General features: G+C 35.1%; 2 protein-coding genes across 2 annotated transcripts; one reads left to right on the top strand and one right to left on the bottom strand.

Moving 5' to 3' along the window:
• Positions 1-6: 6 nt before the first annotated feature.
• Positions 7-5451, bottom strand: LOC119839349 (serine hydrolase-like protein). Its single transcript, XM_038365608.1, has 5 exons — positions 5178-5451; positions 3005-3166; positions 2052-2159; positions 1223-1499; positions 7-633 (listed from the first exon to the last, which is right to left on the bottom strand). The coding sequence occupies exons 1-5, from the start codon at positions 5227-5229 to the stop codon at positions 330-332; spliced, it is 903 nt and encodes a 300-aa protein (XP_038221536.1). The 5' UTR covers positions 5230-5451; the 3' UTR covers positions 7-329.
• A 1739-nt stretch (positions 5452-7190) lies between these two features.
• LOC119839332 (serine hydrolase-like protein) lies at positions 7191-14031 on the top strand. Its single transcript, XM_038365576.1, has 6 exons — positions 7191-7254; positions 8005-8136; positions 10703-10840; positions 11418-11568; positions 12433-12564; positions 13600-14031. The coding sequence occupies exons 1-6, from the start codon at positions 7191-7193 to the stop codon at positions 13898-13900; spliced, it is 918 nt and encodes a 305-aa protein (XP_038221504.1). The 3' UTR covers positions 13901-14031.
• The last annotated feature ends 481 nt before the right edge of the window (positions 14032-14512 follow it).

Genomic DNA, 14512 nt, shown 5'->3' with positions numbered 1-14512 from the left:
TCTTCTCTCTCTCTCTTTCTAACGCATCTATAATACTTCAATGTTTAAACTTTAATCAATATTGGAATGTCATTCGGTAGTAAAATGTTAAATAGCAAAATAAAATAACAAAGATTACGGGACGCTCGAATTGATTACCTACCACTACCAATAATAGAGAAAAATATAAATCCTGTAAAAAAATCATTCACCTTTACAAATAAATCCAGCTCGAAGGACCACGTCGCAGCGACAATTTGAGCGAAATAAATAAAATATCACACAATATCCCCTTACAACTAACAAATAAAAATATCACACAATAATATTTCCACCCGTTTTCATATGTTCTAAATCTTAGATTTAACGACGGGATTCTCTAGAAACGACAATACTTCATGTATAAACTTATTGGCGCTAGTAAAATGTAAATCGTGAGTACCCTCCACCCAAATTGTTTTGACATTTTTCCACTTCTCTTCCCAGGTCGTAACTAACTTTGCCGTTATACTACGCTTTGTGTAGAACAAGGGTTTTAGGTCCATGGAACATACTAGCAAGGAGGGTGGGGCGTGTAATGTAAATAGTTCGTAGTAGTATTCAGGGGGTGCGTTGAAGGTTGCCAAATTTTTATACCGTCGATCCCATGACAACCTGAAAGCACACGAAAATGGTTGCCAATTAAAAAAGCAATATGACAGAAATAATACCATTAAATCGCTAAGAAACTAACAAAATATTTATAAGTTAACTAGCTGCACCCGGCAAACGCTGTTCTGCCTTACTCTTATCATTTAGGGGTATGAAAAATAGATGTTGGCCGATTCTCATAGATACCGGATAAGCACAAAAAATTTCATCAAAATCGGTCAAGCCGTTTCCGAGGAGAATGGCAACGAAAACTGTGACACGAGAATTTTATATATTAGATTTTAAGGTTTATTACAGTACTAGCTGCGTCCCGTTGTTTCACTCGCCTAAATAAGTTTTTCCTTTGAATGCCAATGTTACTATGTAAATATAAAAAAGTAATCTTAGTTATTCCTAATTGTATCAGCTGTCGTCCAGTGAAAATTCTTTCAAAATTGGTTCAGCCGTTCCATATACCCGAAACAAATAGACAGACATAAATCACAAAAAATGTTATTTTGGTGTACACGTAGTTAAAAACGATTATTTCAATATGACAAATAGACAATAAAATTTCGTTTATATGTACATATAGAGATTTAGTCAGACTCACTTATAAGTCTCCGGGCCAACTTCAATCAGGTTCCTAGACAGTATCAACTTGGCTTGATCCTCATTCAAAGCTCGGTTATTTCTAACAGCTTTTATTGCTTCCTCCATCGTATATTCCTTCTCGTAATCATATTTATGACAGTTGTCATAGAAATTCTCATATGTCTCCTTGAAAAACACGGGGTAACTGACGTCTCTGCACCAGTTTAAGGATGGCCCGGGATCAAGGAATATTGCCTTCTTTATGTGTTTCGGGTAGATCGCCGAGTAGAATAGGCCTGGTGGATGGAAAAGTATTACATACTAGCTGCGCCCCGCGGTTTGTTGCTCTTTCACGCAAAAACTACTGAACCGATTGCAATGAAATTTGGTACGTAGACAGCTGGACAACTGGAATTGTTATAGGCAACTATTTATCCCGTTAATCCTACGGCATACTGATTTACGCGGGTGAAACCGCGGGGCGCAGCTAGTAATATATATAACACAATTACAATTAAACACATTACATAATTACGATTAATGACATTCACATACAAGTAACTAAACAATATAAAATAAAGACATTCGATTAGCTGTAGCTCTCACAGAAGCTCAGCAAACAGATCACATTCTGGGTTATCCTTCAGGAGAGCATTGAGCGCAGTGACACGGAATTGGTGATGACCATAGATTATACACTTATATACGGTGATGACGCTCGGGCTGTTGTGTGAGCCGGCGGTGTTGCTAAGAGCTCGTGCCTGCGCCCGCGGCAGTATTTATAAATCGGTAGCGTCAATATTTGCCACGAAAAATCTTGCAGTTAGCTCGGTTATATAATATCTCACCCTGTTCAGCTCCCAAGGAGTGACCAAAATAGATGAACTCCTTCCATCCCAGACGTTTTACGACCAGATCTATCACAACTACGCCGATGAAGCGAGACAGTATTGTACCTGTAAATAAAAAAATACATATTTATGTAAAAACTAATTAAATACATTTAAAACAATAACATAAATCTTTATCTTTTAAATAGCATAACTTTAGCTAAGAAGTCTTCTTGTAATTTGTAATTACTTTCGGATTCGATCTCGCGACATAAAGGGATCCCTTCGCGCGAGTCCGACTCGCACTTGTCCGATTTTCATTTCATATCATATGTTAAACTAGCTGTTGCCTCGGTTTCACCCGTATTACATATAAAGCATATGTCACTGAAATCGGTCCAGCCGTTCACGCGTGATGCCAAGGAAAATAGGAATTCATCCTACTAATATTATAAATGCGAAAGTTTGTGAGTATGTGTATGTTTGTTACTCTTTCACGCGAAAAGTACTGAGCCGATTGCAATAAAATTTGGTACGTAGATAGCTGGACAACTGGAATAACACATAGCCAACTTTCAATCCCGATATTCTTACGGGATACGGACTTACGCGGGTGAAACCGCCGACGCAGCTAGTTTTTATATCGCGGTAGCTCTTTATCCATATGAAAATCTATAACCGTTATTGCGCCAAATTTTAACCAGTGATGTATATGATAATATTCACAATATTTATGAGACATATTTATCACAACCATCAATTCGGACGGTCTACCGAGAAGAATGGGTACATATATAGCTTATAGCCTTCCTCAATTAATAGGCTATCTAACACTGAAAAAAATTTTTCAAATCGGACCAGTAGTTTCTGAGATTAGTGCGTTCAAACAAACAAACTCTTAAGCTTTATAATATTAGTATAGATTAAGTAGAATGTAGAACCTGCACGAAACTACAAGTAACGACACTTACCCTTCGGGAATGGATCCGATTTCCCATTGCCCGGCATATCAAAGGCAACATAGTGATATTTCTCAGGCAGTAGCCTCAGTAACGGTATGTAGGTAGCAGCGCTGTCTAGCCGGCCGTGTACTAGCAACACCTTCTCGCCTTTGGGGTTGCCACATGATAGCGCTGTAAATATAAGACAATTATATTTATAACCCTTTAACAGTAAAAATTGTACAGGAAACTTAAAAATATACATATAATAAATTAATAATAATAACAAGTAAAAAAGGAAAAGAGTACAATTTGTTGGGCGGCCTTATCACTCAGAAGTGATCTCTCCAGATCCCGGCAACCCGGGCAAAAGGTAACAAGCATTAATAGAGTACTGTATTTAACGAAAACACAAAACCGCTATAAAATTTTCAGAACTAGAATATACATTGGACCACATGGAAAGCACTGGCTCGAGCTTGTACCACAAACTTATATTATATCATATGTTATCAGTATGCTAGGGGCTGGGGACTCGTAATCTAGGTTCTTTTGAAGTCTATTTCAGGCACCAGTCTCACAATACTGGCTATAGGTTGACAAAGCATTAGCATTAAGAATGTACCTATTTTTGTTTGTTTTTTTTTATATCAAACTAGGTTTTTTAAACTATTTTTAATATCATCGGAGTATTTCTAAGGTTTTATCTGTATAGATCCTACATCTATGAGATTACCTGTATATAAATTATTCCATGTCCATTTTCGGGTTTCAAACTATTTTGGTACTAAATATCATCCTAGTTTGCCTAGTATTTCCTGAGATTAGCACATTCAAGCAAATAAACAAACTATTCAGCTTTATATTAATTGTTAAACATAGATAAAGCTACATATTTAAGTTTTTTTTGTAAATACAAAATCATACAATGTACATTTTATTTTATATGCATTTCAATGACAATTATAATTAAGTATGTTTACAAGAGATTTTTATGGTGCTCTGAAGCATAAATCCATTTTCATATAGGGCAGTAATTAATACAACTTGTCAGAGTGTGTGTGTGTAGTGTAGTGTGTAGCAGTACAAATTCTGAAAAATATTAGGGATATACATGGATAACTGAAACTTTTTCCCACCAAATTTCCCATACATGAAGGAGTTTCGACTGTATTTTTACAATAACTTAATGCCTTCCATGAGGTCTTGCTTAACTTTGAAAGCAGTTTAGTTTTGTGTTAAAAATAATTATTTAATGGTCTTGTTACTGTATAACTGTGGATTTTCGCGATTGATGTGTGGCAACTTATGCTTGATTGATAAATTGTAGGCAATGGGTCACATTTTAGAATCTGGAGTGGGAATGCCATCCTTATTGTCAATGTGATATTCTTATGCAAGTGATGTTAATAAAACTCCATGAACATTGGATTATTGGGCAAGAATACACCTATTCTAATGAAAATTATAAGCTGAAGATTTGTTTGACCACACTAATCTGGAACTAATGGTCCGATTTGAAAAATTCTTTCAGTGTTAGATAGCCCATTTATTGAGGAAGGCTATAGGCAATATATGTAACTACCATATGCATTACAGATAACTTTGGTGACTTTTTTTAAAAGAAAAGATATGTATGGCTACTGTTTCACCTGTAGAAGTCTTGTAAATATACAATATAATATAGTTCATATCACATTAAAATGTATATACAATCATCAATCCTTTCCTTATCCCTTATCCCTTAAGAGCGGGCAGCGCATTCTCAGAGGTCTGAGCCTCTGCAAATGTTCATGGGCAGTGGTGATTGTTTACCATCAGGCGAACCACCAGCTCAGTTGCCCGCTATGACATAAAAAAAAATAAGAAAATGCAAACATACAAATAATCCATACTAATTACATAAAGCTGCATTTCGTTTCTTTCAATATGCTAATCTCAGGAACTAATATACTATTTTCTAAAATTTTTTCACTGTATGTCAGTTGTCAGAGCCTTAAGTGCTATAGGGTTATGCACCATTATACATAATGCAGCATGTTCAAAGTCAGGATAAGTCACTAATTATTCTTAAAAAACAGAAAAAGGTAATATTTTCGTAATTTGGAAACCAATTATGAAGAAAGCAATGTTATCATTTTTACTATATTTTTATTGTAATTTTTTTATCAGTGTTTTTCAATGTTAAGGTTAATTCACTTACTTGCAATATTTCCCCAGGGGCCCTTAACAAACCCTTCTTTCAATTCCATCATAATATTCTTAAAACACTATATTAGCTAGTTTTGAAACAAAATTTCAAGTATTGTTTAGCAATTGTTGTTTGTAACTTTAACCTAAGGCACGGTAATTTTTGTAAGATTTTTTAAATATTTCATTAGATTTAACAGTACAAGGTCCAATTTTATTCCACAGGAAAAAATAACTACAGTAGCAGTTTACTATAATGGATTAAAATTGATCTTTGTACGTAATAAGTCATAATTACTCATCACAATTGACATTGGCATGTTTATTGTTTACCTTAAAAAAAGCAACAGTGACGTTTACGTCGTTACTGTGTTGACGTTTTAGTTTTTTTTAGGATGATATAAAGGCACACTTACACATGCTCTAAAATTTATAGATTTCCAAGAGAGTAAGGAAGATTAAATAATGAGACCAATTAAGAGCAATGTTGCTTTCTAAAGTCGACGTTGGAGTATGATAAAAAAATATCTCCTACAGACTAAGTAATACACTACGTATATCTCTCAGATTGGCCAAACAAAAAAAGCATATCTTGTATAGAAATAGTTGCATCGTACGGATATTGAGCACCGCGATATGTTGCTAGTCAACCTGGCAACGCTGCAAGGACTCCATATCCAGGCGAACGAAGTCATCCAGGTTCTCCATGCGTAGATCCCTGGAGATGATTAAGTACGAAGCGTCGTGCTATGATGATAGTGCGGAGTGACAGCGGCTAAAATCAAAAGAGGCTTTATATGCAAAATTGGTAACGAATACTGAAAAGGGAATGAAGCACAGTTATACATATATACACTACTTATTCTGTCCATTAAAAACATTTTACGATTTTATTTTTAATGTACCGTGTGGTCTTGACGTGCCGCTTCCTTTATAAATGTATCAATCACCTCAGATTCAGTTTCCTTTCCATATAAAACTCCAACACAAATCTAACCAGTTTTTCAATTGCCAATAAGCTATTACTGCTTTACCTTGTTTTCTTTTAAACATCTTTTGGTGAGGGCAATCTTTCAGGACATTCTTTATAAATGAGAAAAAGCGCGCGAATGGGCACGCATGACGCACACACTGTCAACTTACGAGTTTTTTCAAATACCTAATTTTCAAGGCCCTCCGGCCAGGTTTTTCGAATATTCATGTTTTCGATTATAAATTATATCGCTAATGATTAAACGTTTACGAAATTAATTATTACGGTGTTTATGTACTGGTAGCCTACTAAAATACTTATTATTCTTTATTTTACGCTTGCCTAGATTTAAATAAGATGAAAGCTTTTTTATAACAGTTTAAAAACTTATTTTTTATCTATTATGTTGAATGTAATTTTATACCTACTATATATTTAAGCAATATTATATACTTATTGTACTTATGAGAACCTTTGTTGCATCCACGTGTTTTTATGACTTTAAGAAATTATCTAAATAAACATTAAACAGTTTCATTCTAATGTTTTTAGTTTGACCTTTAACTAAAACCTTATTCATAATAGCGGTTAAGTGCGACTCGGACTCGATCACTGAGGGTTCCGTAAATCTAAGCTAAAGGGTGTTCTACAAAATAACATAATTCTTTTCTAGAAAAAAGGAGGGAGGGGAGCTTCCAATACAATTTTTTTTTTACTTCCAATACAAATTGATTTTTTTCATATTTGTTGTTATGCGGCAACAGAAAAACATTGTCTCGGAAAGATTTTAGAACAGACGATCGGACAGGCGGACAGACGGACAGATGGAAAGACCGGCAGACAGACCTATAGCGAAGTCATAAGTAATAAGTGGATACGGTTCCGCGCGCAAAGGGTTTTCAAATGGTAAAACCCTTTGGGTGCGGAATCCTATATAACGACCTTGGACATATTATATATCTAATACCTACTCTTACGAAAATTAATCCAAATGTAACCGCCATACTTCCTGATGTTTAATATTTGAAAACTTGTGTTAATGGTTAGTTGAAAATGGAAAAAAATAAAAAAAATAAAGAAGAGTGGTGTATAAGCGTGCCTTGGGGTAAATTGGCGGGTACGAAGTTTTTTTTTTATAAACGAAAAGAGGTGTTATATGAAAGTGAATTTGTGTTCGTTATGATGTTGTAACCAGTTCCCAAAGGGAACAAGCGATTTGAAGATATTTGTGATAAAAGGCGTTTCTTGTCGAGGTGGCCTATTCCCGACGCAAAAAAAGAAGGGATGTTGTATGTTTGACTATCTATATATCTATACTAATATTATACAATTGAAGAGTTTGTTTGGTTGTACGCGCTAATCTCAGGAACACTTGTCCGATTCAGACAGGATTCTTATAATACTGTAAGAACTAAATATATTCATATATGTATACTAGCGGACTAGAAAGTAGGTAAAACGTAGCGATGTATGTTTGTTACTCTTTCACGCGAAAACAAATGAACGAATTTTGATGATACTTGTATACAGTGACGCATAGCTAAAGAAACAGAAGCTATTGCAAGCGCATCACAGCTAGTCTATTCTAATATTATAAAGAGAAAACATTTGTTATTTTGTTTGTATGTTCGCATTGTTATCACACAAAAACTACTGATGCCCGCGACTTCCTTCGGAGTATTTGTGTTGTGTGTATGTTATCCGCGGCATATTTGTAATATATTTCTTCCTGAAATTCCCTAATGGTACGCAGAGAACATTGATGAAATAATTGCATTGCAAAGGTTATTATTTTGTTTATTAGTGAGTTATTACACAGAGCCGAGACGAACGCCTGGTAAATAAATAAACTATTCGAACATTCCAGGTTTATCATGGGGCAGCCAGAGCAATCCACCCGTGCTGATGGTGCACGGACTCATGGATTCAGCGGCTACCTTCATACCCATAGCAGAAATATTACCCGACAACTTCTTCTATGTCGCTATGGATTTTCCAGGTGATTGAATCATAATATATAATAGTTTTAGGTTTATTGCTTTATTTGCTGAAGAGTACAATTTGTTCATTTAAAATGACATGTGATCTTAAATTAATTTATCATCTCTAGTTTTAAGGTAATAAAATAATTACATAATCATTATCATTTGTTCGTACGTACTCGATTCTTTTAGAATTGAATTAGGAAAAACAGCTTTCAAGTTAAATAAAATGTTAAATTTAATTCAAAATTAGTAGCAATCAACCATCGCTTTCCTAAGCCGTTTTAACGTCCCCCAATTTTTCCTGAAGTTCTTATCGCCCTCTCTAAGCCTTCAGCTTAATACTACCACAGATAACATAATACTATAGGTACAACCTAGTATAGTTTTATGTTATATGTGGTAGTTCTATGTACTCTGTGATTCAGCGCCTACGGTAGCGAGCTTTTCAGTTTTTTATTTTTAACTTTGTGACTGTTATTTTTTTCAACATTATAACAAAGCAGTCCCCTTGTTATTGGTATTATTTTATTTTTCGAATGACTTCAAAAAAGCGGGGTCTTAAATTGTCTGTATTTTTGTGTTTGTTACCACAGAACTTTCGTCTGGAAAAATAGATTTCGATATGAAAGCTAGTTGTTTCCGTGTGGTCCATTCAAATTTGGTCTATGTTAAAGCGGTACATACCCTGTCAAATTGACGGTTTAGTTTTTTTTTATAAAATATTTATTCCCACCACAAAGTGACATAGCATGAGATTTGAAACTCGTCTTAAATTTTTAAACTTCATAACCTATATATTTTATTACATTTATAAAATATTCATTAGGTTTTTGTTTACGCGAGTATAAAACGCGTTTCGAATCTGTTAAAACAAGTTATTTTTATATCATTGTTATATTTATCACATTTAACTACATAAAATTATAACAAACAGGTTTTTGCTCCGCGGCTTCGGTCGAATAGTCAAAGGGTTTGAGGTTTTCTACTTCCTTATAAAAATAGTAAAATAGAGATTTTAATATTTTTATAAGGAAGGAAGAAGTAAAAAAATCTCTATTTTACTATTATTATAAGGAAGTAGATCTATCTAATACTAGCTAGTATTGCAACTAAATACACTAAGATTATAAATGTGGAAGCTTGTTTGTTTGGATGTTTGTCCGTTAATCACGCTGAAACTACTGAACGGAATTTCATCCGTTCAGTAGTAAAATTAGTATGCAGACAGTCTATGAGCTGACTTGGATGATAGGATACTTTTTATCCCATTTAAATGCTCCCTTAAGATAAAACAGAAATCTTGATATCTCGATAAGTCAGGACGAGCGTTTAGTATTGGATAAATCTTTTGAAATAGGTAAAACAAATGACAACTAGACCCACAAACACGTTCAAAAAGCTGTCCAAAGCAAACTCTGCCTATGCCTATATTAGGTAGAGTTTTATTACGATCAATACATTAGCTCTGAACATCACCTTTAGGACTTATATCCATTTAACTTTGAAGTTGGGGCGAATTGAAGACGGTTCAGTTTTCTTGTTAAATATTAATATTAAGGCAGAGAATTCATCTACACATTCTTATATCATAGTCGTAGTCCTTGGGAGATGTCAGAGGTTACCTTTTCCTCATCCTTCTTAATCCATTCCTCCTTTCCTGTCGTAAATCCGTTCCTTTTCCGCAATCGCTGAAGCCACTGCAAATGTTCACAGACAGGCGCTTACCATCAAACGAACCACCAACTCAATTGCCCACTATTACATAAACAGAAATAATATTGACTCCTAGAGAAAACAGAAGACCATCGACTAAACTCGTCGTCGTACTTATTGATACTTGGTATTATATTTACCTATTTCAAATGCTGTATCAAGTATTGTGTTCTTGACATAAAATAGTCTTCGTCCAAAGTTTAATTTAACTTTATTCCCCATCAAAATCGTTGCAGTAGCTTTGGCATGAAAGCTTAACAAACGGACAGACGTGTAAATATATTATGGGAGAGGAAAGTTTTGTATTTTTGTAACGTATTCATAAATATTGTATATATATTCAATATAATATATTAAAACGGTGAAGGAAAACATCGTGAAACCGGCATGTCCAAGAATCAATAGTTCGACGACATGTGACATCTGCCAACCCGCACTTGGCCAGCGTGGTATATTATGGCCTGAACCCTCATAGGAGGCCTGTGTCCCAGCAGTGGGAACATATAAGGGCTGATGATAATGATGTAACGTATTCAAGCAAAAACCACTGGACCGAGTTCTAAGATTCTCTCAGCATTATTAGTACCATTTATTTGTTCGAACCCCAAGGGATTGGTACATGTCTACTGTGTCTGTGTTCCCCGTCGAGTATAACCTGGAGGTCTTCATGAGAAGAGTGATCGTTTCCCTAGAGGTACCTTCTAGGGAAGCGCGCTCCATCTGAGACCACATCTCAGCTTACCATCAGGCGAGATCGTGGGCAAGCGCTGCGCTATTATGAATAATATAAAAAAACACCTGGGCACAGTCGGAGCTAACTTCTAGTATTTAATAAGTAGTATTAAACGGCATTACAAATGCTTTCAGGACACGGAAAGTCGGACCCGTTCGCTCACGGGATCCCTGTCAGCATCACACACCAGGTGGAAGCCATCAGACAGCTGGTGAAGCATATGAATTGGAAGAGCTTCATCATCATCTCACATTCGATGGGCGTATTGACCAGTGAGTCGGTGTTTTAATACGCTTTTTATTATCTAAGGTTTTGAATGTTTCCGATTCCATTGAACTCGATTTTGTCAAATAATATACTATCAGTGACTTTATTAGTAACTGAAGTTGGTTTTTATTATGCCATAAGCGTGCAACTGAACTGATGGTTCGTCTCCTTTCTCTGCGATTGCGCGGTTTGCTTTTAAAGGGAAAGGGATAAGGAAAGGATTGACGATTGGAAAGAAGGAATGGACTGGGACGGGTAAGGAAAAGAAACCCGACCTCCGGCGCCCTCTCGCGTACCACACACAGTAGAATTCTACTATTCACGCCGGTTTTCTATAGGGGTGTGGTACTTACCGCCGAGGGGGTCGCGGACGAATTCTAACAGACATCCGTGGCCCCTTCACTTGTGCGGCTCAACGGAACACGTTGGGATTTTAGTCGGTAGGAATCCGACATAATCCACGACCTTTTTCCCGGGGTCGTGGGTATCTATGCAAGATTTCTCCACTATAAAATGCTGTGTGGTACTACCCCGGTGCGTGTGTGCCGAAGCGTGCATAAAATGGTTAATATTTTGTTTAAGCGTGTCTGTACAATGCTGCGTTCCCGCATCAGATATCGAAGATGGTAAACCTGGAGCCAACGAAAGCCATTTACATATTGGCACTTACATTCGGAGATTTCCCATTCTGGAAATATAATTTATATGAGAATTATTACAGCAATTTGTCCAAGTAAGTTTTCATATACCTGCTAATATTTTAAATGTTCAAATTATTCTGTCTGTTTGCTACTTATCGTCTAAGCCACTGAACCAATTCGGATTAAATTTGAAACTGTACAATTGAATTTGTATAGAGATAGTTGACGATCCGAGAAAGGACATAGGATAATATTTATCCCGGTTTTTTTTTGTTTTTTTTTTTTTTTTAATTTCCATTTAAGCTATTGTTGTGTGTATTTATAATGAAGCAATTACGTACAGAGCGATTTCTGCTTTTATATTTTTGAGGCGCAATTGTTTTGCTCCCATTTTTCATTTTGTATCAAAATCGAATTTATCTGATTAAAATAAAAACTTCATGCGTATTTTAAATATTTTTTTCTGTATTCTTTCTGTATTTCTCTATTCCCTCTGTGTGCAATAAAGTATTAAATAAATAAATGACGTCAGACCTAGTTAAAAAACAAATGTTAAAATATACGCCTTTATCATTTATAATATTAAGAAGCCAAAATTCATTTGAATTAGTTACATCTGAAATCTTGTGAAGGTATTTGTTAATAACATCAAAAGAAGATAAAGATTTTTAAATTGTGAAACAAATATTGGACAAAAACATAATCAATAAACTCACAAATAAAAACCTTTAAAATGTTGTACGTTATTTAAGATCAAATTAAAAAAAAAATCAAGGTACCTCAGAATGAAATTGATAATCAGCGCTGTTCGGGGTTCAAAGCCAGTCAGCATGGCTGAGTCTGTCCCGATTACCATGTTCATTTTTTTATGTTAATTTTATAAGTTATATTACTTTTAAGGTTATTATGTATTAAAGCTTGTTTTCTTTCTTTCTTACTTATCTTTGTTCGTTAAGGTCCAAGCACGTATCGGAATACACTTACGAAGAAGCTCTGGATATAATACAACGCGAGCGGAATGTTAAAAGGGATTACGCTGAGATTCTCTTATCAAGAAGCTTGGAGAAAACTGGTGGTGGTAAATATAGGTAATATTACAGTTTGAGTTACCCTTTTTTTTGTAGTGGGGTAATCTTGTATAGATACCCCCGCCTCCTGGGAGAGGAGACGTGGGTTATGTCGGATTCTTACCGACCAAAACCCTACTGTTCCGTCGAGCCGCTTAAGTGAAGGGGCCACGGGAGCTGGTTCTAATTCATCCGCGACCTCCTCGGCGGCTGCCCAGCGAGTTTGAGTTAGGTCTAATAGTTATTTAACTTACACTTAATTACAGTTTAAGTATGGTAAAGTCGAAAGTTTTAAGCAAAGGAACACCTAAAGAAATTATATATATACAATAGACACGACTAGTTGTTCGCCCCGGGTTCTCCGTGGCACATATATAGCCCAGTTCACTCCGTGAAGCTTTCTATTGGTGAATTCATACAAAAGATTCCTCTTAATCCCTCTGCAAATCTATTGCAATCATTTAAGGTATGCATTTATCCCTTATATCTAACCTTATATCCTATCTGCAAACGTGGGAAAGGATTAATGAGGGAAATAAAGGAAAAGATAAGGTAAGGCATACGAAACAAATTTAAAGTCGCCAGTGTTTACAAGAATTATCTACAAATTTTACCATTTTATGAATAACAGATTAAAACAGAACTAATGTAACGTACACATACTAACGCCATCTATTGACAATTTTCAATATCATTTATACTAATACACACATCACAAAATACAATATCACAGACAAGTGAGACAGTTAATTGATTGTGTCATTAAAGCGTGTTTCAGATTTTTTTTAACAATTACATTTCACACATATTATAAATGTGAAAGTTTGTTTGTTTGGATGTTTGTCAAAGATTGTTTGTTTGGATGTTTGTCCGTCAATCACGCTGAAACTGCTTAACGGATTTTGATGAATTTTGCTACACACACACACACGGTATGAATGTCTTGGGTGACAGGATACTGTTTATCCCGATTAATAGCTTGGAATAAAAAATTAATCTCGATATCAGAGCGGAAACGGGACGAGGGTCTAGTATTTACTATTATGTCTTTTTCAGGTTCACTTGGGACTTTTCTGTAAAGAGACCCGTTTTAGTGCCTTTCGATGAAGACACGCTCTGCTCATTTTTCGCCCTGCACGCTCCGCCTATGTTAAACACTATCGCATCTGATCCTCAAATCGTGGGTCCATGGATAAAAATCGGTGAAGCAATTATTGAACGATTACAAAAAACCATTCCTTTTTTTATAACGGTTCCATATACGGGAGGCCATAATCATCATGTCATACAGCCAAAAGATTTTATAAATGAAATTATCGACTTCCTAAATACAGATTATGTAAAATCGAAACTGTAAATGAAAAATTGTATAGAGTTTTGATTGTATATTTAATAAGTTGTTTCTCCTAATTAATAAACCATAATAAATGTAATCGGAATGCAAGTAGTCGCCATTGTATTCTGTCAGCCGGTTTTTTCCCACACTTTTATCTGTCATTCTTCGTTGGGATTTAAGGTAATGCAATAAATTGTTTATATTTATGTGTTCTACGTTTATCTGTAAGCTATTTATCATCTTGTCGTTATTTACTTCCGTTTTAAAGTAAGTTGACCTGAAAATAAAAAAAAATATGTACATTAATTTTAACATAACATAACATTTTTATTCAGGGTTCTATTATATTATATGCAAGATTTCCCCACTTAAAAAAAGGGTTCTATTACATTAAATTTTGTTGCATCCGTTGATTCTGTAGCTATACGTGAATAAGACACCTTTTCCGTATTGCGTTATAGACATGATAGACTATTATGATATGATTGCCGGACACCGATCGGATATTGAAAGGTTGAACATTGATATCCAAAATGAATCTCAAAATTTAAAAAGTGTTATGTCAGAGACAGATTGGCAACTGTGTTTAAACATCTTAGATAATCGTGCATATAGTAAATTCATATCCTGCAC

The sequence above is a fragment of the Zerene cesonia genome, unplaced genomic scaffold (genome assembly GCF_012273895.1).
Source record: "Zerene cesonia ecotype Mississippi unplaced genomic scaffold, Zerene_cesonia_1.1 Zces_u012, whole genome shotgun sequence".
Lineage (NCBI taxonomy): Eukaryota > Metazoa > Arthropoda > Insecta > Lepidoptera > Pieridae > Zerene > Zerene cesonia.
Note: the sequence above shows the minus strand (reverse complement) of the source record. Positions and strands in the feature narration are given on the sequence as shown.

Coding starts and splice junctions, on each gene's coding strand:
- LOC119839349 (XM_038365608.1), bottom strand. CDS start 5,229: ATGATGGAATTGAAAGAAGGGTTTGTTAAGGGCCCCTGGGGAAATATT. Junction 2,160..3,004: donor ATCGGATCCATTCCCGAAGG/GTAAGTGTCGTT, acceptor TTTTATTTACAG/GTACAATACTGTCTCGCTTC. Junction 634..1,222: donor GTTGGCCCGGAGACTTATAA/GTGAGTCTGACT, acceptor GTGTGCTTTCAG/GTTGTCATGGGATCGACGGT.
- LOC119839332 (XM_038365576.1), top strand. CDS start 7,191: ATGGAAAAAAATAAAAAAAATAAAGAAGAGTGGTGTATAAGCGTGCCT. Junction 11,569..12,432: donor TATTACAGCAATTTGTCCAA/GTAAGTTTTCAT, acceptor TTGTTCGTTAAG/GTCCAAGCACGTATCGGAAT. Junction 12,565..13,599: donor ACTGGTGGTGGTAAATATAG/GTAATATTACAG, acceptor TGTCTTTTTCAG/GTTCACTTGGGACTTTTCTG.